This window comes from Phacochoerus africanus, chromosome 8 (assembly GCF_016906955.1).
Source record: "Phacochoerus africanus isolate WHEZ1 chromosome 8, ROS_Pafr_v1, whole genome shotgun sequence".
Lineage (NCBI taxonomy): Eukaryota > Metazoa > Chordata > Mammalia > Artiodactyla > Suidae > Phacochoerus > Phacochoerus africanus.
In genome coordinates, this window is record NC_062551.1 from 127,703,113 (window position 1) to 127,725,451 (window position 22,339).

The 22,339-nt window shown below is 41.1% G+C and overlaps 1 protein-coding gene across 3 annotated transcripts in view; it reads left to right on the top strand.

Annotated features, from left to right (window-relative positions):
• ADNP2 (ADNP homeobox 2) overlaps window positions 1–21,832 on the top strand; it is a 40,886-nt gene extending 19,054 nt beyond the window's left edge. For all 3 annotated transcript variants that reach the window (XM_047794179.1, XM_047794178.1, XM_047794177.1), the window contains exons 3-4: window positions 12,205–12,294; window positions 17,107–21,832. In XM_047794179.1, the coding sequence (XP_047650135.1) occupies window positions 12,205–12,294; window positions 17,107–20,382 (3,366 nt within the window). In that variant the 3' untranslated portion in view covers window positions 20,383–21,832. The remainder of the gene's footprint in view (window positions 1–12,204; window positions 12,295–17,106) is intronic.
• The last annotated feature ends 507 nt before the right edge of the window (window positions 21,833–22,339 follow it).

The window sequence follows — 22,339 nt, forward strand, 5'->3', positions numbered from 1 at the left end:
CAACTGCATTTATTCTTTTTTTTTCATTCTTTGATTTTGTGTATTGATACTGTGGATTTTTCTAAATTCTATTTGGTGCAGTAGCTTTCTAAAAATTATTTGTGGTGTTCCTATTGTGGTGCAGCAGAAACAAATCTGACTAGGAACCACAAGGTTGTGGGTTCAGGCCCTTTCCTCGTTCAGTGAGTTGGGTTAAGGATCCGGCTTTGCCATGAGTTGTGGTGTAGGTTGCAGACGTGGATTGGATCCTGCATGGCTGTGGCATAGGCTGGCAACTGTAGCTGCAATTTGATCCCTAGCCTGGGAACCTCCATATGCTGTGGGTGTGGCCTGAAAAAGCAAAAAAAAAAAAAAAAAATTATTTGTAAAAAAAATTCATGGGATTTACACAATGTTTTTGTCTCCAAATAAAGATGTTCACTTTATCCTTCTCTTTTTTAAAAATTTTCTTTCTTTTTTAAAAATTAAAATATAATTGATTTTATTCTTAATCCATTGTAGTATTTAGAGTTCCTTGGTTTTAAGCAATGAAAATTAACACTGACCGAGTTCAGAGGGGATTTATTGGAAGTCTGTAGGGGCATACAGAGTTAGCCCTGGGAACACCTGTCCATGGTCCTTTTCATTTCCTTACCCAGGCACTTCAGATTTCACAGTGAGAATTCACTTTGCCTTCTCTGATTTCCAAAGCGTAGGTGACTCCATTCATTCTTAGAGTTGGGGCATCAAATAGTAGGCTGTACGGTTCTTGTCAAAAGCCTGGCATGGGGTGTGGGGACACACAGCAGGGATGGAATCTGTCACGAAACAGTGGAGATAGGGCTGTGCATGAGCTGAACACCCTGACACATGCTTTATCATCCTATCAGACTTCACTTTATCAGACAAATTCGAAAATAAAATTGTAAACACTTTGAAGATGGTGATAAGGATGAAACCCCAGCCTTGGCCTTTCTGAGCACAAGGCCCCACTGATCTTTTCTAAGACCCACCCAGTTTGTTTGTTTTATTGGTTTGGTGGTGGTTTTTTTTTTTTTTTTGGCTTTGCATGTGAAAGTTCCGGGCCAGGGACTGAACCCATGCTACAGCAGTGATAACACCAGATCCTTAACTCACAAAACAGAAAAAAACAAAACAAAAACATATTGATGTGACATTTTTCTTCTTTTTTAATTTAATAATTAAATTAAAACGTCCTTTTCTTTTTTAATTTAATAATTTATTTAACCTCATATGTTAAAAATACTATTTCAGTATGTAATCTGTGTAAAATAAGTAATGAAATATTTTGCCCTCTTTTTTTTTCTTAAACTTTCCAAGTGTATTTAGAATTTTTTTAACTAGGTAAGGTATATATAACATAAAATTTGCTGTTTTAACCATTTTTTAGATATACAATTCAGTAGCATTGATTATATTCACACTGATGAGTGACTATATTTTCATCACCTCAAACAAATTCTGTAACCATTAATAATTCCTCATGTCCTCACCCCAGCCCCTGATAACCTCTAATCTACTTTAAGTCTCTGTGGATTTGCCTGGTAAAGATATTTCATGTGAGTAAAATCATGCAATATTGATCCTTTTATAACTGGCTTATTTCACTTAAGGTTTTCAAGGTTCATCTATGTTATGGCATGTATCAAAATGTTATTCTTTGGGGGGAGGGAGGCTTGACCTGTGGTATGTGGAAGTTCCTTGGCTAGGGACTGAACCTGTGCCACAGCTGAAACCTGGGCCTTTCCAGTGACAATACCAACCTACTGTGCCACAAGAGAACTGCAAAATATTACTCCTTTTACTGGCTAAGTAATCTATGGTAGAAATACCACATTTTATCAGTTCACCTTTTTTTTTCCGTCTTTTTGCCTTTTCTAGGGCCACTTCCTGCAGCATATGGAGGGTCCCAGGCGAGGGCCACAGCAATGCGTGGTCTGAGCCGCACCTGCAACCTACACCACAGCTCATGGCAATGCTGGATCCTTAATCCACTGAGCGAGGCCAGGGATCAAACCCGCAACCTCATGGTTCCTAGTCGTAACCACTGTGCCACGACGGGAATTCCTATCAGGTCGTCTTTTGATAGACTTGGGTTGATTCCCTCTTTTGGCTATTGTGAATAATGCTGTAGTATACTTTGGCTTACAAGTATCCGTTTGAGTCCCTGTTTTCAGTTTTTGGTATATACCTCAGAGAATTGCTGGGTCGTATAATAATTGTCTGTTTAGCTCTTTGAGAAACCACCTGTTTCCACAGTAGCTGCACCTTTTTTTCAATTCCCACCAGCCAGGCCTGAGGGATCCAGTTTACCCACAGCTTGGCAACATTTGTTCTTTCCTTTCTTCTCTCCCTTTCCCTCCCTTTTTCTTTTCCTCTCCTTCTCCCTCCCTCCCTCCCTTGCCTTTGTGACCACTAATGGCGTCTTTTCATGTGCTTATTGGCCTTTTGTTTATCTTTAGAGATTTGAATTCAGGTCTTTTGCCCATTTTTAAATTGGATTGTTTGTCTTTTTGTTTTTTTTTATGTATACTGGTTATTTGTAGATATTTTCTCCCATTCGGTAAGTTTCTTTTTCTTGCGATGCACAAAAGTTCTAAACTTCAGTGAAGTCCATTTTATTTATTTTTGTGTTTGCAGTGCTTTTTTTTTTTTTGTCTTTTTTGCCATTTTCTTGGGCCATTCCCGCAGCATATGGAGGTTCCCAGGCTAGGGGTTGAATCGGAGCTGTAGCTGCTGGTCTACACCAGAGCCACAGTAAAGCAGGATCCAAGCCGAGTCTGCAACCTACACCACAGCTCACAGCAATGCTGGATCCTTAACCCACTGAGCAAGGCCAGGGATCAAACCTGCAACCTCATGGTTCCTAGTCGGATTCGTTAACCACTGAGCCACGATGGGAACTCCTGCAATGCTTTCTATATGATATCTAAGAATCTGTTGCGGAATTAAAATCAAGAAGATTTTCTCCTATGTTTTCTTCTAAGAATTTTTTGGTTGAAACTCTTTTTGTTTAGGTTGTGGATCCATTTTGAATTAATTTTGTGTATGGTGGGATGTAGCAGCCCAAGTTTCATTCTTTTGCATGTGGAAATTTCAGTTGTCCCAGCACCATTTAATTGACTCATTCCCCCGGCCACATTGAATGGACTCAGTCAGCAGCCTTGTAGAAAATGATTTGGCCATAGATGCATGGATTTATTTCTGGACTCTCTGTTCCATTAAACTGTATGTCTGTCTTTATGTTAGTATTATACTGTTTTGATTATCATAGTTTTGTAGTAGGTTTTGAAATTGGAAGATTTTGTTCTTTTTTTTTTTTTCTTTTTAGTGCTGTACCCGTGGCATATGGAAGTTCCCAGGCTAGGGGTCAAATTGGAGCTGTAGCTGCCAGCCTGCGCCATAGCCACAGCAATGTGGGATCTGAGCCTCGTCTGCAGCCTACACCACAGCTCATGGCAATGCTGGATCCTTAACCCACTTAGTGAGGCCAGGGCTCGAACCCATGTCCTCATGGATCCTAGTTGAGCTTGTTAACTGCTGAGCCATGAAGGGAACTCCCTCTAACTTTGTTCTTTTTTTTTTCTTTCCTCCAGTATTGTTTTGGCTGTTCATGTGAATTTAAGGATTGATGTTTCCATTTTTGCAAGAGTTTGTTAGAATTTTGATGAGGATTGTATTGTAGGTCATTTTGGATATTATTAATATCTTAGCAGTATTCCTACCCATAAACAATAGGATGACTTTCTATTTGTTTTGGTCTTTTAATGTCTTTCAGTAATGTTTTGTAGATGTCAGTGTACAATACCTTCACCTGCTTGGTTAAATTAATATCAAGGCATTTGATTATTTTAGATGATATTTATATATCTATCTGTTTATTTTTATGGCTGTACTTGCAGCATATGGAAGCCCCAGGAATCAAATCCAAACCACAGCTGTGACCTATGCCACAACTGTGGCAATGCTAGATCCTTAACCCACTGCCCCAGGCCAGGGATCGAACTCCAGCTGCTGCAGAGACAATGCTGGATCCTTAACCTGCTACACCACAGCAGAACTCCTAGAAGGGATTTAAATGAAATTGTTTTCTTAATTTCCTTTTCAGATTTTTCATTACACATGCATAAAAACACAACTAGCATCTGCATGTTTTGTGTACCCCGCAATTTTTCATTACCTGGGGTAGCTTTCTGTGGATTCTTAGGCATTATTTAAATATATATATATATTTCTTCCATTCTAATGTGAATTCCTTTTATTTGTTTTTCTTGCCTAATAACTCTGGCTAAGACTCCAGTACAATGTCGAATGGCAGTGGTAAAAGCAGGCATCCTTGTCTTGTTTACCCAATCTTAGGGGGAAAGCTTTTAGTCTTTCACTGTTAGGTATTATGCCTTTCATAAATGCCTATGTTGAAGAAGATGTTCTGGTATTTTGAATGTTTTGTAAGTAATGAAAATGTGTGGATTTTGGAGTTATCGTGGTGCAATGGAAACAAATCTGACTAGAAACCATGAGGTTGCGGGTTCGATCCCTGGCCTTGCTCAGTGAGTTAGGGATCGGGCATCGCTGTGAGCTGTGGTGTAGGTCACAGATGCGGCTCGGATCTGGCATTGCTGCGGCTGTGGCGTAGGCTGGCGGCTACAGCTCCAATTTGACCCCTAGCCTGGGAACCTCCATATGCAACAGGTGTGGCCCTAAAAAGACAAAAAAAAAAAAAAAAGGTGTGGATTTTGTCAGATGCTTTCTCTCAGTTGAGATGACTTTTTTTTTCCCTTTGTTCTTTGAGTGTTGGTATAGTACATTGGTTTTTATGCTGAAGGCCACTAGTATTCCTGGTGTAAATTCCATTTGGTCATAGTGTAGAATCTTTAATATACTGTAGAGTTTTGTTTGCTAGTATTCTGTTAAGGAGTTTTCATTTTTATTCATAAGGAATTTTTGAAAAATTTTTTTCTTGTGATGTCTTTATTTGGCTCCGGCATTAGGGTAATGCTGGTCAAATAAAATGACCTCCTCTTCGATTTTGAGGAGAAGAGTTTGAGAAGAACTGGTGTTAATTGTCTATATGTTTGGTAGAATTTACCAGTGAAGACATCTGGTCCTGGAATTTTCTTTGTTTTGATGGTTTTGATTACTATTTCAGTCTGTACTTGTTATAAGTCTGTTGAAATTTTCTTATTTCTTGAATCAGCTTGGTTAATTACTGTGTTTCTAGCAGTTTGTCCATTTCATTGAGTTTATCTATTTTGTTTGTATATAACTGTTATGGTATTCTCTTCTGATTCTTTTATTTCTGTAAGGTCAGTTGTGATGTGCCCACTTTCACTTCTGATTTTACTTTTTTTTTGGTCTTTTTAGGGCCGCATCTGCTGCATCTGGTAGTTCCCAGGCTAGGGAGCCAACTGGAGCTTCAGCTGCCAGCCTGTGGGACAGCAGCTTGGGATCCAAGCCACATCTGAAAGCTACACCACAGCTCCAGGCAGCACTGGATCCCTCACCCACTGAGCAAGGCCAGGGATCGAACTTGTATCCTCATGGATATAAAGTTGAGTTTGTTTCTGCTGAGCCACAACAGGAACTCCTGATTTACTTACTTTTATCTTCTATTTTCTGTCAGTCTAGCTAAGCATTTGGTAAATTTTGTTGATCTTTTCAAAGAAACAGCTTTTGGTTTCTTTGATTCTCTTTTATTTATCTTTGTATAGTTCCCAGGTCAATTTAATTTTGATGTGCAGTCTGTTCAGTTGCGAACACCAGGAAGCTGGGAGTTAAATCACATGAACTTCTGAGCTTCATTTGATTTTGTTGTTGCTGTTGTTGTTTTGCTTTTTAGGGCCGCACCCGAAGCACATGGAGGTTCCCAGGCTAGGGGTCTAGTTGGAGCTACAGCTGTTGGCCTATGCCACAGCCACATCAACGCCATCGAGCCGCTTTTGTGCCACGATGGGAACTCCAAATCACATGAGCTTACTTTGAATTATATTTTAATGCTGTAAAATAGTTATAGGAAGCTTTCTACTGCATTGCCCTTAGTATGTTTTCGATTACCTTCATTATTTTACTCAGATTTCTCCCTGTAAAATCTTACAAGAAGTTTCTTTTCAAAACTAGTGCTGGGAGAATGTTTGGCATGTCTTGAGTGTACTATATACACAGCAGGGGTCAGTCCTGACAATTTTTTTTTTTGTTGCTTGATCAACTTAGGCAGTCCTATCCCTTCAATCTTATTAAAATGTAGAAGAAACTAGTATTGGGTTGCTTGATTTAAAACACACACACACACACACACACACACACACACACGTATTCAGTGGGAAGTGAAAGAGATGCTGGATGTTCTTTCTGTGTATGACGTGTGTGTCGCCTGGAGTAGAGACTTCCAATATGCCATGGACCCTTGAGGAATCATGAAGTTATTAGGGAATTATTACAGTTTCTCTGGTGGCTGAAAATTCACAGGTAAATGAAACATTGTTTGAGAACTGAAAGTAGTCTTCCCATTGTATATCAAATGTTATGTATCAAATGTTATATATCAAATATTCATAGATACTGAAATAATACTACCTAAATTTATTTAAAAGTATTGTTGTTCCTAGCAGCTTTTGTCATCCTGTGTTTTCTCAATTAATAGCTATCAGAAATACAAATACTGTCACATGAAGGCCAGAAACCTTTGATGTTAAAGAAACAGTCGAGGAAAAAAGATAAAGAAGTTCCCTAGGTTAGAGTTTCAAAGTATCTATCAGGTTTATTGAGGAAAGATGAAATAGGAGGAGTTAATGTTCACCATCTAGTAGAAACTTGGATCCATGGTCATTTTTTGTCTTTCTGTTGACTTGAAGGTTATTACCTTGTAACCCTTTTTTCATATCTATCCTCTGTTGCATCCTTGTGACTCTGACACTCTCCCTTGAGGTAGTACCATTCTTCCCGCACCTTAGAAACCCACCAGGAGAGTCTGCCTTTGGTGGAGAAGTGTGATTGCTCTCCTCCTTGCTTCTTCGCTGCACTGCACCACCTCACTTTCTTTTTATGGCTGCACTTGTGGCCATATCACTTTCTATGCTGTTCTGCTCAGAGCTGCCATTTCTGAGGCAACTTATGCTCTTCTGTGCATCAAGTTAGACATTAGATCGGGACATTTAAACCAATGTTTACAAATTTGGGGGTGCTCCATCTGAGTCAGGGAAGCTTTAAAAAAAGAGTGCTCTGCACTCCCCTGTCCCCTGTGACAATCTTCTGAGACATATGTATATATATATATATATATATATATATATATATATATATATATAAACAGATTTTTAAAAATGTATTAGCCTATGTTTCTACGTCTTACCTGCAAAAATATATTGAAATATTGTTACTCCATTTATTTCTTAATAATTGTGTTTTTTTTCTTACTAGCTCTTTTTTTTTGCTGTGTCTGACAATGGAAGGCACTCCTTGCTAGAGCATTACTATTTCCTTCCTTTTCCAGTATTTTCTTATGACAAATTGAAGCCTACAGAAACAGTTTTACAGTGAATACCTTTGTACTTACCACCTAAATTCTACAAAATGAACACACATACATTTATATCTTTACCCATCATTTTTTTTTTTTTTTTTAAGGCGCGCATGTGCGGCATATGAAAGTTCTCAGGCCAGGGGTCAAATCGGAGCTGCAGCTGCCAGTCTACACCACAGCCACAGCAATGCTGGATCCTTAACCCACTGAGTGAGGCCAGGTATCAAACCCGTGTCCTCATGGATACTAGTCAGGTTCGTTACTGCTGAGCCATGATGGGAACTCCAGTTTATTTGGCTTCTTAAGGTGGCAGTTTAGATCACTGCTTTTTTAAAGTTCTTTGTTTTCTAATTATTTAATGCCATCAATTTTATGTTAACTACTACTTTAGCTGTGTTCTTCAAATTTGGTTTATTGTGTCTCCATTCAGTTGAAAATATTTTCTAATTTCCCTTGTGATTTCTTTTTTTTTTTGGTCTTTTTGCTATTTCTTGGGCAGCTCTCGCTGCATATGGATGTTCCCAGGCTAGGGGTCGAATCAGAACTGTAGCCGCCGGCCTACACCAGAGCCACAGCAACGCGGGATCTGAGCCGCGTCTGTGACCTACACCACAGCTCACGGCAATGCCGGATCCTTAACCCACTGAGCAAGGGCAGGGACCGAACCCGAAACCTCATGGTTCCTAGTCAGATTCATTAACCACTGCAGAACGACGGGAACTCCTTCCTTGTGATTTCTTTGATTCATGGATATTAAGAAGTGTGTTTAATTTCTAGAAATTTGGGGATTTTCTAGGATTTTTTGTTTGTATGTTTGTTTTTAACCCTGCCCTTGGCATGTAGAAGTTCCCATGCCAGGGACTGAACCTGTGCCACAGTTATAACCAGAGCCACAGCAATGATGATTCCAGATCCTCAACACACTAAGGCATGAGGGAACTCCTCTAGTTATTTTGTTACAGATTTCTATTTAATTTTGCTTTGGTCAGAGCCTGAACTTTGTAATTACTTCAGTTCTTTTAATTTATCGGCATTTATTTTGTGACTCCGCTTAAGATCTCTTGGGAAGTGTTTCATGTGTCTTTTGCTGGGTAGCGAGTTCCATAAATGTCAGGTCAGGTTGCAATTCAGTCTTCCCTCTCCTTCCTGATTTGTGTGGAGTTGTTCTATCAGTTATTGAGAAAGGAGTGTTGAAGTCCTCAACTGTAATTTTGCATTTGATTATTTCTCTTCTTAGTTCAGTCAGTTTTTGCTTCATATGTTTGAAACACTGTACAGTGCAAACACATTTAGGATTGTTATGTTCTGTTGATGAATAGACCCCATTGTCATTATGAAATGACATTCTATCCATGTTAATATTCTTACCACCCTGAAATCTACTTTTATTCTTATTAATATAGCTCCTTCAGCTTTCTTTTGATTAGTGGTCTCATGACATATCCTTTTTCATCTTTTTACCTTTAACCTGTCCTTATTTTTTTATTTGTAAAATTTTATTTGTATTTTTATTTTCCTATGGCCACACTCACAGCATATGGAAGTTACTGGGTCAGAGATTGAATCTGAGCTGCAGCCTCGACCTGAGCCACAACTGTGGCAATGCTGAGTCTTTTAACCCACTGTGCTGGGCTGGAGATTGAACCCACACCTCCACAGAGACATGAGCTACTGCAGTTGGATTCTTAACCCACTATGCCACAGTGGGAACTCACCATGTTTTTGTATTTAAAGTGTTGTAGACAACATGTAATTGGATCTTTTTTTTTCCCCCCATCTGATATTCTCTCTCTCTTTTTTTTTTTTTTTGGTCTTTTGTCTTTTCAAGGCTGCACCAGCGGCATATGGAGGTTCCCAGGCTAGGGGTCTAATCAGAGCTACGGCTGCTGGCCTATGCCAGAGCCACAGCAACGCCAGTTCCCAGCCGCATCTGCAACCTATACCACAGCTCACGGCAACGCCAGATCCTTAACCCACTGAGTGAGGCCAGGGATCGAACCCGAAACCTCATGGTTCCTAGTTGGATTCGTTTCTGCTGCGCCATGATGGGAACTCCGATATTCTCTATCTCTTATTTGATTATTTAGACCAGAGATAAGCAGACTATGGCTTGTGGGACAAATCTGTCTTGCTGTAAATAAACTTTCTTGGAATGAAGCTGTCCTTATTAATGTTTGATAAAGTCCGAGGCTGCTTTTGTACACAATAGTGGGATTCAGTAGTTGTATCAGAGATTACATGGCTGGCAAAGCCTTAAATATTTGTTATCTGACTTTTTACAGAATAAGTTTATCAGCTGTTGTTATTTAATGTGATTGTTGACTTGGGTTTAAATCTCCATCTTGCTGTTTGTTTTTAGCCGTCATGTCTGCTCTTTGTTCCTTTTTAATTCTTTTTTGTTTGGATTAATATTTCTTATGATTCCATTTTATCTCTGTTTTTGGTTTATTAGCTATATATACTCTTTTGTTGTTCGTTTTTACGGCCATACCTGTAGCATATAGAAGTTTCCAGGCTGGGGGTCTATTTGGAACTGCAACTGGGGCTACGCCACAGACATGGCCACACTGGATCTGAGCCGCTTCTGTGACCTACGCTGCAGGTTGTGGCAGTGCTGGATCCATAACCCATTGAGTGAGGTCAGAAATAGAATCCGCATCTTCACAGAGAAAATGTGGGTCCTTAACCTGCTGAGCCACAATGGGAATTCCAGCTATACATGTATTTCTTTTCTTTTTTTTTTTGCTTTTTAGGACCGCATTCACGGCATATGGAAGTTTCCAGGCTAGGGATTGAATCGGAGCTGTAGCTGCCAGCCTATACCACAGCCACAGCAATGCTGGATCCTCAACCCACTGAGCGAGGCCAGGGATCAAACCTGTTCCCTCATGGGTACTAGTCAGATTCGTTTCTGCTGATCTAAGACAGGAACTCCTACACACATTTTTTTTTAATTGTTATTTCTCCAATACATTTTTTTTTTCTACTGTACAACATGGTGACCCAGTTACACATACATGTATACATTCTATTTCTCACATTATCATGCTCCATCATAAGTGACTAGACATAGTTCCCAGTGCTACACAACAGGATCCCTACTACATTTGTGATACCTTCCTAATATAATACTACTTCACATATAGTATAGAACCTGAAAACAGTATGCTTTCATTTCCCCTTCCAGCCTTTGTACTATTGTTGTCATATATTTACTTCTATATATATTATAAATCTCACAATAAATACATATTTTTCCAGTTTTAAATCCTTGTAATAATTAGAATTTTAGTTCTGAATTGACTTGGTAGCAGTGTATTAGCATACTCAAAGGCAAATGTTATATTAACTGTCATTCTCTGGCTTAACTGATTCTTTTTATATTGAAATAATCTTTAATTATTTTAAAAAACAATAATAAAAACTATGGAGGTTAGAAAATACAAGTAATCCGGAGTTTTCTCGTTTCGTCTCTGACCAAAGCAAAATTAAATAGAAATCTGTAACAAAAAAAATACCTAGAGGAGTTCCTGCCATGGTGCAATGGGTTAAGAGGCTGACTGCACTGTCTCTGGTTGCTGCAGAGGTGTGGGTTTGATCCTCAGCCTGGGAACTTCCACATGCCACGAATGTGGCCAAAAAAAAAGGGAGAGTAGGAAACACAGGTAATCTTTTCTTTAGAAAATGAAAATATTAAGTGCCATGTTTCTACCATTCGGAGATTACCACTATTAACGTTTTATTGTTTAGTCTTCTCTTTCTGTATGTAAATACACACGTGGGTAGTGTTTGCCACAATGAGCTCGTATTGATCATACTTTATTACTTGCTTTTTTCAGTTACCTTCATCTTTCTGTGTCATTAATTGTTCATCTTATACCCAGTCCATATTCAGATTTCTCCAGTTTCCCCCAAATATTTTTCGTACTCAGTTTGTTGGAACCAGAATTCATTCTGGACCCCATGCATCTTGTTAGGGTCTCAGTTTTGTCCCTTTCTGTCTTCCTTCTCTCCCAGTCCTGTTGGCCACACACTGGAGCCCTGCTTCATATCCACCTGGCATTCTTCTGACCATGTTCACCACTGATGGGAGACAGTGTCTGCTCATGCAGTGTCTCTCTTTCAGAAATTACTTGTGGGAAATCTCGTCTGTTTATTTCTTATAAAACTATTTCTTATAAATTTCTTATAAAACTTTATGGAGTTCCCTTTGTGGTGCAGTGGTTAACAAATCTGACTAGGAACTATGAGGTTGAGGGTTCGATCCCTAGCCCCATCCAGTGGGTTAAGCATCCGGCGTTGCCGTAAGCTGTGGTGTAGGTTGCAGATGAGGCTTGGATCCCATGTTGTTATGGCTCTGGTGTAGGCTGGTGGCTATAGCTCTGATTTGACCCCTAGCCTGGGAAACTCCATATGCCACGGGAAGCGGCCCTAGAAAAGGCAAAAAGACAAAAACCAACCAACCAACCAAAAAAAACCTTTAATATCAACTTGGATTATTTCAGTATTTTCCCCAGGTTTCTAACTTGATGGGAATTTGGTCACAATTTGCCATGGGCTGCATTTTCATTTCACTTTTCCTAGGTAGATTTCTTCTTAGGTGGCAAGTAATGCCGTCAGGTTCTAAATAAATATTTATCTTCTGAAATTTCATAATGATCTCTCTTTTTCTCCCTTTTTGAAAGGACCTTAAAAGCTTTGATCCAGGAGAGAAGTACTTTTATAACACATCATGGGGAGATATTTCTCTCTGGGAACCTTCTGGAAAGAAAGTGGTATGTATTTTTACTTTTTATTTTCATGTTTCCTTAGAACTTGGAGATGGGTGTCATTTCTGAGGGACATCATGTATATTGGGGTTGGAGATGGATGGGAACAGGAGGAGGTGTAGTGTAAATATTCAGGGGAGTAAAAAGGAAAACAAAGTTAAATGGTTTGTAATATAGGATTATTAAATATGAAGTTGATAAAGTGATATAGTGAAACTATTTGTCTTTGATTATTAGATGCCACTGATGTACAAAGGGCTTCTGATTTACATAACTATTCTGAGTAAAAGAAATGGTAGTGACATATAAGTGTATACAATGAGGGTGCATCCTGGTTTCAGAAATTAAAGTAAAAATATGGTTCTTTGAATAAGGGAAAATAATATATGATAATCAAAAGCTCACACTTTGCAGATTCAAGCAAAAATATGTGACATACCGCTAACGTCTCCTTATTAAACTGTTTTCTGGAAAACCATTCCTACCACCCTCCATTAAATTAGCACCTTCATCAGTATCAAACTCAGCATGCCCCAGATTTGACGTAACTGTCTCCCCCTCGCCACTGCCCCCACCTTCCCCTCATTTGTCCAAATCTTGTTGGCCTTGGGAATTTGGGCTTAAAAAAATTGTGGTAACTAGTCAGTTATTTTACTGTCAATTTTTTTTTTTGTCTTATTCGTTTAACCTCCCAGGAAGCCACTCATCCTTCTGGGCATCTGGCTCTTCATTGATAAATGGGGTCCAGGAGGTTGAAGAGCCTTGTGGAGTGCAGGGAAAACAGTTTTTTGTTTGTTTGTTTGTTTGTCTTTTTGCCATTTCTTGGGCCGCTCTCACGGCATATGGAGGTTCCCAGGCTAGGGGTCCAATTGGAGTTGTAGCCACCAGCCTATGCCACAGCAACGGGGGATGTGAGCCACGTCTGCAACCTACACCACAGCTCATGGCAATGCCGGATCCTTAACCCACTGAACAAGGCCAGGGACCAAACTCGAAACCTCATGGTTCTAGTCGGATTCGTTAACCACTGCGCCACGATGGGAACTCCTTTACTGTCAAAATTTTATTTAAAAACATACTTATTGTCAGGTTGTCTTATGGAGTCCCACTTTTCTGCCTTTGTGTTTCTCGCCCTCCTGGACCCGACACCCCTCTCTCTACCAACAGACAGAAGATTTCTTGAAACCGCTTTGATTTGGTTATTACCTCTCGCAATAGCAGTAGCTCATGGTTTTTCAAATATGCCTTGTTCTGAAGACCTTGACTTCATGAATATTTTCTTGGGCCTCACTAATTTTTCTCATTTGAATTCTTGAAAAAGCCTATAATGTAACATGCCATATAATATAGAAGTATATACTTTTCATACAGAAAACTTTTTTTTTTCTTTTTACGGCAGCACTCAGGGCATATGGAGGTTCCCAGGCTAGGGGTCTAATCGGAGCTACAGCTGCTGGCCTATGCCACAGCCATAGCAAAACAGGATCACAGCAACGCCGGATCCTTAACCCACTGAGTGAGGCCAGGGATCGAACCCGCAACCTCATGGTTCCTAGTCAGATTCGTTTCTACCGCACCACAACAGAACTCCCCATTTTGTTGAATTTCCACTACAAAGTAGGTAAAACTTTCTTAGTGCTTTATACAAAGAACTATTGTTTTTGTTGCGGTGAATAGAGCCTGGCATAAAATGTTAAATAACAATATGAAATAGTAGAGATTGAATTTATTAAGTAGATATGATATTCAGAAATAAAAGAAACCACTGTTGACTGGCATGGTAGAGAATGTGTTGTTTGCTACTCCTCTTCATTCCATGGGTAGCCTTCTTGATTTGTCTCTGAGAAACAGGATTTATGAACAGACAGTTTGGGGCACTGTAGGAGAAATGTTGTGTGATCCTGCTGGAGTATGTGGCTCATGCTGCAGAGAATTGAGATGTGTTGAACTTTTGGGTGTGAGACAGAGATGCTCAGGTTACATACATCAGGTGATGGAGCCCAGCTATTGTGGGATCCGAGGAGCACAGCCTTAGGCTGATTGGGGAACCTACAGACTGTTATGGGGACGGAGATTTCAACCAGCACCCAGAGCGCCTGACTCCACCTCATTTCTGCTTTTCTCTTGGTTGTTTTTTTTTTTTTTTTCCTCTGTTGCAGTGAGCCAATGTCTCACACTCAGGTTGTTTCTCATTGATCACTATTCTAGAACTTTCTCATATAGGTTTTTTCTGAACATTTACTTTCACTTCTCTTGGGTAAATGCCTAGGTGTGAGATTGCTGGATTATATGTGGTAAATAAGTATATATTTATCTCTGTAACAAACTGCTGGACTATTTTCCAAAGTGGCTGTATGTGCCCACCATCGATGTGATTCCTGGCTGCTCTGTCCTCACCAGATTTGATTTTTGTGCTTATATTCCATTTTAATAAGTGTGTAAGTGGTATCTCCTCTGGTTTTAATTTGCATTTCCTCAGTGATTAATCATGTTGAGCATCTTTTCATGTGTTATTTGGCATCTGGATGCCCTCTTTACTTTAAAGTACTCAACACTCAAATGTTTTGCCTGTTTTCTAAAAATTGGGCCATATGTTTTCTTACTGAGACTTGAACATGTCCACACTATGAATTCTGGACACATGTCCTTTATTAGATACATAGTTTGCAAATATTGCCTGTGGCTTATCTTTTTATCTTTTTTTTTTTTTTTTTTTTTGCTTTTTAGGGCTGTACCCTCGGCATATGGAGGTTTCCAAGCTAGGGGTCTAATCGGAGCTGCAGCTGCCGGCCACAGCCACAGCCACAGCCACACAGGATCCAAGCCACGTCTGTGACCTACACCGCAGCTCACAGCAGTGCCAGATCCTTAACCCATTGAGCGAGGCCAGGGGTGGAACCCAAAACCTCTCGGATTTGTTTCCACTGTGCCATGACGGGAACGCTGTTTTTTTATCTTTTAAACAGTATCTTTCAAAGAGAAGAAAATTTCTTACTTTGATGAAGTCCAGTTTACAAGTTTTTCCTATTACGGTTCATATTTATGGTATCATATTTAAGAACTCTTTCCTTAACCCAAAGATCTATTCAGTAGTAGCAGATAGTAATATGTACTTGTTAGTAAGTTCTCTTGACTCTTTGAGTGTAATCTTCATTAAGTATTTGGTTTTTCAATACAATATTTTATTGAGTATAAGGTGCACCATTAAAAAATGAACCACTAATGAAATTAGTTTTTCACTTAAACTCTGTTGCAGCATTGAACTGTCAGTTGTAAGGTATTCCCAGATTTCAGAGATATTAATATGGGGGAAAAATAGTAACTTTTTTAAAAAAAATTTGAGATCTGTGCTTGGCTGTTGCCTTAAGTTTATTATAGATCCTCCTTGAAGTTTCAGAACCTAGGATTTCTGATTGCTGAGGATTCAGTAGTAGCATGTTGTTGAATGTGTTGGATGATTTCTCTGACCTATGACCTAAGAGGAAAACTGCATGACTAGGAGAGGGCGACAGACTCACGGGAGGGGAACATATATATGTGTGTGTGTATGAGATAGTGATCTTGAGATCACAGATCTGGGTAGGATAGGTGTCCTGTGGCTGCTGTGATAACTAAAGGCAGTGTTGCAGAGTGGGAAGACCTCTGCTCCAGTGTTTAACCTGCCCATGCTATACCTCCCTCCTTTGTGAAAGTAGGGCCAGTGTTTCCTGGTGCACCTGCTCTAGGATTCAGAGGCCATCGTAAGACCACCACTTTACTGCTCTCAAGTCATCACAAACCAGCAAGGTTTCCTGTGCTCCTCAGTTGGCCTAATCTCTCTTCTTGTGCTGCACACTTGTCAAATTCCCCATATTTGCCTTACAGAGAAATACCGTATTGTTAGAGTTATGGTCTGTGCCCTGAAACTTAGCTTAGGAGTGTTAACGATGAGTTAGGCACAGTCCCTCTTCCTTCAAGGCTTGTCACGTGTTTATTGAGTCCTTGCATGTGGTGATCACTGTCCATTTGGCTCTTGCCTTCTCCAGAGACCTGGGAAATGAAAGACAGTGATGAAGGCTTTAACAGATTGTGTAGATAAATTGCTGAAGTTTTGGAATATGGAGTAAAAACAACATTGGAACTTAAGAAATGGGATGAGAAAGGGAGAAAATAACTTTCTTGTGCAGAAGACTGAGTTCATTTTAATTGATAGTTAATTCCGAATATAGGAATAAGTAATGAGATTTGTAGTTTAATGGGTGGCTTGGAAACAGGATTCCAAGCAAACTATGTTTTTTTTTTTTTTTGGTCTTTTTGCTATTTCTTTGGGCTGCTCCTGCGGCATATGGAGATTCCCAGGCTAGGGGTTGAATCGGAGCTGCAGCCACCGGCCTACGCCAGAGCCACAGCAACGCTGGATCCGAGCCGCGTCTGCAACCTACACCACAGCTCATGGCAACGCGGGATTGTTAACCCACTGAGCAAGGGCAGGGACCGAACCCGCAACCTCATGGTTCCTAGTCGGATTCGTTAACCACTGGGCCACGACGGGAACTCCCAAACTATGGTTTTTAGGCCAGCTCTGTTTTTGTACTGCCTACGTACTAAGAATAGTTGTTACATTTCTAAATGTTTGAGAAAGAGAAAAGAATAGTTTTGTGATGTGTGGTTAGGGTCTGTAGTGTTATTTACACATTATTTGTGTGTGCTTTTCCATTACAACACAGTACTAGACCTAGCAAGTTAGAAGAAAAAGAATCATCATATACTGTGAACTATGGAAGATACAGCATCTGATAGTTTTATTAAACTATGCTTGGCTTTCTTTTCTTTTAACAGAGATACCGAACAAAACCATACTGTTGTAGCCTTTGTAAATACTCCACAAAAGTGATTACATCATTCAAAAATCATTTACATCGTTATCATGAAGATGAAATTGACCAAGAGCTGGTGATCCCTTGTCCAAACTGTGTGTTTTCCTCTCAGCCCAAAGTTGTGGGAAGGCACTTCAGAATGTTTCATGCACCTGTTCGGAAAGTCCAGAACTACACAGTGAATATTCTGGGTGAAACCAAATCATCTAGGAGTGACATTATAAGTTTTACATGTTTAAAATGTAACTTTTCAAACACTCTGTACTACAGCATGAAGAAGCATGTGCTGGTAGCTCATTTTCACTACTTAATTAACTCCTACTTTGGCTTGAGAACTGAGGAAGTGGGTGAGCAATCAAAAGCTGACGACACCCTTTCTGCAGAGAAGATGCCCCCGTCTGACAGGTATTACTGTAAAAAATGCAATGCCAATGCCAGCAGCCAGGATGCATTAATGTATCATATTTTGACATCAGATGTACACAGGGATTTGGAGAATAAGCTTAGGTCTGTGATTTCAGAACATATTAAGAAGACTGGACTCTTGAAGCAAATGCATATTGCTCCAAAGCCAGCTGCTCATGTGGCCGTACCACCGAACAGCAGCGCACCGGGGATCCCAGCCGCATCTCCCTGCTTCCATCTTGCCTTGCCACAGAGCAGTCAGAGCCAGACAGTAGTGCAGCCAGTTCAGGGCCCAGCTCCGCCGGGGACAGTGGCCTCAGGCGCTTCTGGAAGCCTCACCCACTCTCCACCTGCTGTCGCACAGTCCCACGTGACTCTGGTCTCCAGTCCTCTGCCAGTGGGCCAGAGCAACCTCACTCTGCCACCCTCAACACCTCAGCCTGTCTTTCTTTCTCACGGAGTCCCTCTTAACCAGACAGCAAACCCTCCAGTGTTGCCTTTGAGTCAGCCAGTTGGACCTATAAATAAGTCTGTTGGAACCAGTGTCCTTCCCATAAACCAGAGCATCCGTCCAGGGGTTTTGCCCCTCAACCAGCCTGTTGGACCCATAAGCAGACCAGTTGGGCCTGGAGTTCTTTCAGTAAATAGGCCTGTTGGGGCTGGTATCCTTCCTGTCAACCCCTCGGTCACCCCCGGGGTTCTTCAGGCAGTCTCGCCGGGAGTGATTTCTGTGAGTCGGACAGTCCCGTCAGGCGTCCTTCCTGCAGGACAGATGACCCCTGCTGGGGTTATCCCTTCAGGGCAGACAGCAACTTCTGGGGTTCTCCCTGCTGGCCAGATGGTTCAGTCAGGGGTTCTCCCCATCGGCCAGACCGCCCCATCAGGGGTGCTCCCCACTGGCCTGGCAGTCCCACCACGGGGCCTCCCTCCTGGCCAGACTGTTCCGCTGAGGGTCCTCCCTGCAGGCCAGATGGTTCCACCTGGGCTCCTTCCTCCCAACCAGACGGTCTCATCAGGTGTTCTCCCTGTGAACCAGGGTATTAACTCTGGTGTTCTTCAGCTCAGTCAGCCGGTTGTGTCGGGAGTTCTTCCTGTAGGCCAGCCAGTGAGGCCTGGGGTCCTGCAGCTTAATCAGTCTGTGAATACTAACATTCTGCCTGCAAATCAGCCCGTTAGACCTGGTGCTTCGCAAAACACCACCTTCCTAACATCAGGCTCTATTCTCAGACAGCTGATACCCACGGGGAAACAAGTGAATGGGATTCCCACATACACGCTTGCCCCGGTGTCCGTCACTTTGCCTGTGCCACCTGGAGGCGTTGCAACTGTTGCCCCTCCCCAGATGCCCATACAGCTCCTGCCGTCAGCCACAGCTTCACAGATGGCCAGTTCCATGGCCAACATGCCTTCCACGCCAGTGGTGGTCAATGCTACTCAGAACATGTTCGTTCAGGCCTCTTCGTCTGTGGCAGATTCGAATCAGGTGCTCAAGCAGGCGAAGCAATGGAAAACCTGTCCAGTTTGCAATGAGCTCTTCCCTTCCAATGTCTACCAGGTTCACATGGAAGTGGCACATAAACACAGTGAGTCCAAATCTGCTGAAAAACTGGAGCCAGAAAAGCTGGCAGCATGTGCACCGTTTTTAAAGTGGATGAGAGAGAAGACAGTTCGGTGTCTATCTTGTAAGTGTTTCGTCTCAGAGGAGGAGCTTATTCACCACTTACTGATGCACGGCCTGGGGTGCTTGTTCTGCCCGGGCACTTTCCACGATATTAAAGGTCTTTCAGAGCATAGTAGGACTATGCACCTGGGGAAGAAGAAGCTGCCCGTGGATTATAGTAACAAAGGTTTTCAGCTGGATATCGATGCCAACGGCAACCTGCTGTTTCCCCACCTTGACTTCATCACCATTTTGCCAAAGGAGGAGCTGGGGGAGCGGGAGGTCTACTTGGCTGTCCTGGCTGGGATTCACTCCAAGTCGCTCGTGCCCGTGTATATCAAAGTGAGGCCCCAGACTGAGGGTGCATCTGGGAGGCCTGGCAAACAGGTGATGACCTGCCCCTTTTGCTTTGGCACCTTTGTGACGACTGAGGCATATGAGCTGCACCTGAAGGAGAGGCACCACATCACACCCACAGTCCACACGATTTTGAAATCTCCAGCCTTCAAGTGCATCCACTGCTGTGGGGTTTACACTGGCAACATGACCCTGGCAGCCATTGCCATCCATTTGCTGCGCTGCAGGAGTGCTCCCAAGGACAGCAGCTCAGACCTTAAGGTGCAGCCTAGTTTTATTGAGAACAGTGAACTGCTTTTAGTCAATGGCGAGGTGATCCATGACTCGGGATTTTCTGTAAAGAGAAAGCTGCCTGATGGCCACTTTGGGGCCGAAGACCAGAAGGATGGGGAGGAGCGACCTCTCATCATAAATGCCGACGAAGACCCAACACCAGAAAAGGTCACAAGTGTTGTGCCTTTTAAAAGACAGAGGAATGAGAGCAGGACGGAGGGACCACTTGTTAATGATGACGCTCTTCAGATTTTAGCATTAAATCCTAAAAAATATGAAGATCGTTCTTACGAAGAAAAAAAGCAGTTTCTTAGAGATTATTTCCACAAGAGACCGTATCCCAGTAAAAAGGAAATAGAGCTGTTGTCGTCACTCTTATGGGTATGGAAGATTGACGTGGCTTCATTTTTTGGAAAAAGAAGATATATTTGCATGAAAGCAATAAAAAATCACAAGCCGTCTGTACTTTTAGGCTTTGATATGTCTGAACTTAAAAATGTTAAACATAGATTGAACTTTGAATATGAACCACAAAACTTGTAAAAAAAATTAGGAAATTTAAAATACTAGATAATTAGTTTTTTCAATTGAGATTTAAAAAAATGTTATTTTCTTCACTGTACGTTGAAATAATCAATTCAGTGGTCTTTATGCTGCTCTTTAGATTTATTTCAGGTGCTCAGAAAGACTTCTATATAAAGAAGTGAATAGGTCTTTCAGATTTATTGTTTCCTGCAGTTTGATTTTGTAACAATTATTTTTCATTTTTTCTTCTGTCATGTAAATTAAATCTTTTGATATTTCATGCACGCCTTGTTTTCCAGTAGTGTCAGTATCGTATGATTAAAAACAAATCTATGTATGTTCTTCATTTAAGGAAATTTCAGCTTGTTTCACAACACTTGATTAACTGCGAATTTAGACATTGATCTCCCTCAGTTAGCAGCACACGTAGCAGCAAATGGTAATGTTTAGAGAAGAGTAAACACCCCTGTGACATGTATGGTTCCTTAAGGATGCACTGCATTAACTTATGCTGATTTCTTCTCTGCAGGGTATTTGCTTATTAGATTATAATTTGGATTTACATTTTTTTCAGGTTTCCCCTACAGTTGTTTTTGATTATAACTCAGAAAACCAAATGTTTTCATTTGTTAAAAATACACTGAACCTGGTCTGGTATTTAAGCTCACAAGTCAAAAGTTATTTTACAAATAAAGTAGGTACAGAAGTACTTCTCAGTGTACACTTTTCTCTTCTTTTTGATAGGGTGATAAGTCTTTTCTCCATTCAAAGATAAGACAGTAAATCTTTAGTGCCTTTAGAACAAACACTGAAAACACACACAAGCTCTCCTCCTAACCTCTTCATAATCCAGTGAAAGGGAAGGACTGTGTTACTCAGGAATAAGATACTGACCCCTGAGTGTGGCTACTAACTAAAATTTAAACACAGGTGTTCAGGGGACAAGGCGAAATGAGTAGACCAGAGCTAGTCTTCTGGTTGTTGTATTCAATCTCTGACAGTTTCCTAGAGGTAAACATATTCATTGTGGGGACATGAGCTTTCCCATACCTCAGTTGTCCAGGATAATGGGACGGGGTGTTTATAAGCAACTCAAGTGTATTACTGTCCTCTAGACAGCTAAACTTTGGTTTGTCACACAATATAAAATAAAGCACCAGAACCAGTAACAGAGACTGGCCTGTTTAGACCTTATGTCATGTTGCTGGTGACACACAGCAGAGGCACCTGTGCAACATATGTAGGAGATACAACAGTCTCTGGGAAATAACAGAATGTTACCATGTGGGTTTTTAAAATATAATATTTGCATGTCATTGCTGTAATGTGCATTTTTGAGGCAATCGTGAAACTGGTGTGTGATTGTTGGTGTGCTCTGTTGTAAATTCAAAGAGCTTGTTTGAGTTTTTTTTTTTTTTACTTATTGTTTTCAGAGTGTCTATTTTGAATTAAAACTTGTTACACCACTGCAAGTAGAGCTGTTTAATTCTTTTAACTGTTAAAACATCGTAGTGACTCAGGAACAATCTAAATGTGAAAATGCATACTACATTTATTTTCTAAAAAACATTACTGGTCACTGTGAAAATAAGCATAACCCCAAAGTGCTTAATGGATGTGGCAGGGATCCTTGTTATGTCTCTTGGAGGCTGGGACCCGGCCTCTCTCCAGGCTGTGCTCTCCGCTGACCACGCATCTAGCTGTCCACATGCTTGGATCCTTCCTTATTTAATCATGATGTTAGGGGTTCTGTTGGTGTTTGGTGCCTGATCATTCTTTGCTGGGGTGACCTTCCTGTCTCTTGTAAGACTGGAGCAGAACCGTGGCTTCTACCCTCTAAGTCAGTAGCACTTCCACTCTATCCCCTGGTGCTGGCAACCAGATGTGTCCCTGCCAAGTGTCCCTGAGGGGCAGAATCAGCCCTGAGGAGAACCACTCTGACGAAGGGATTCTGATTTCTAACCGTATTTCAGCT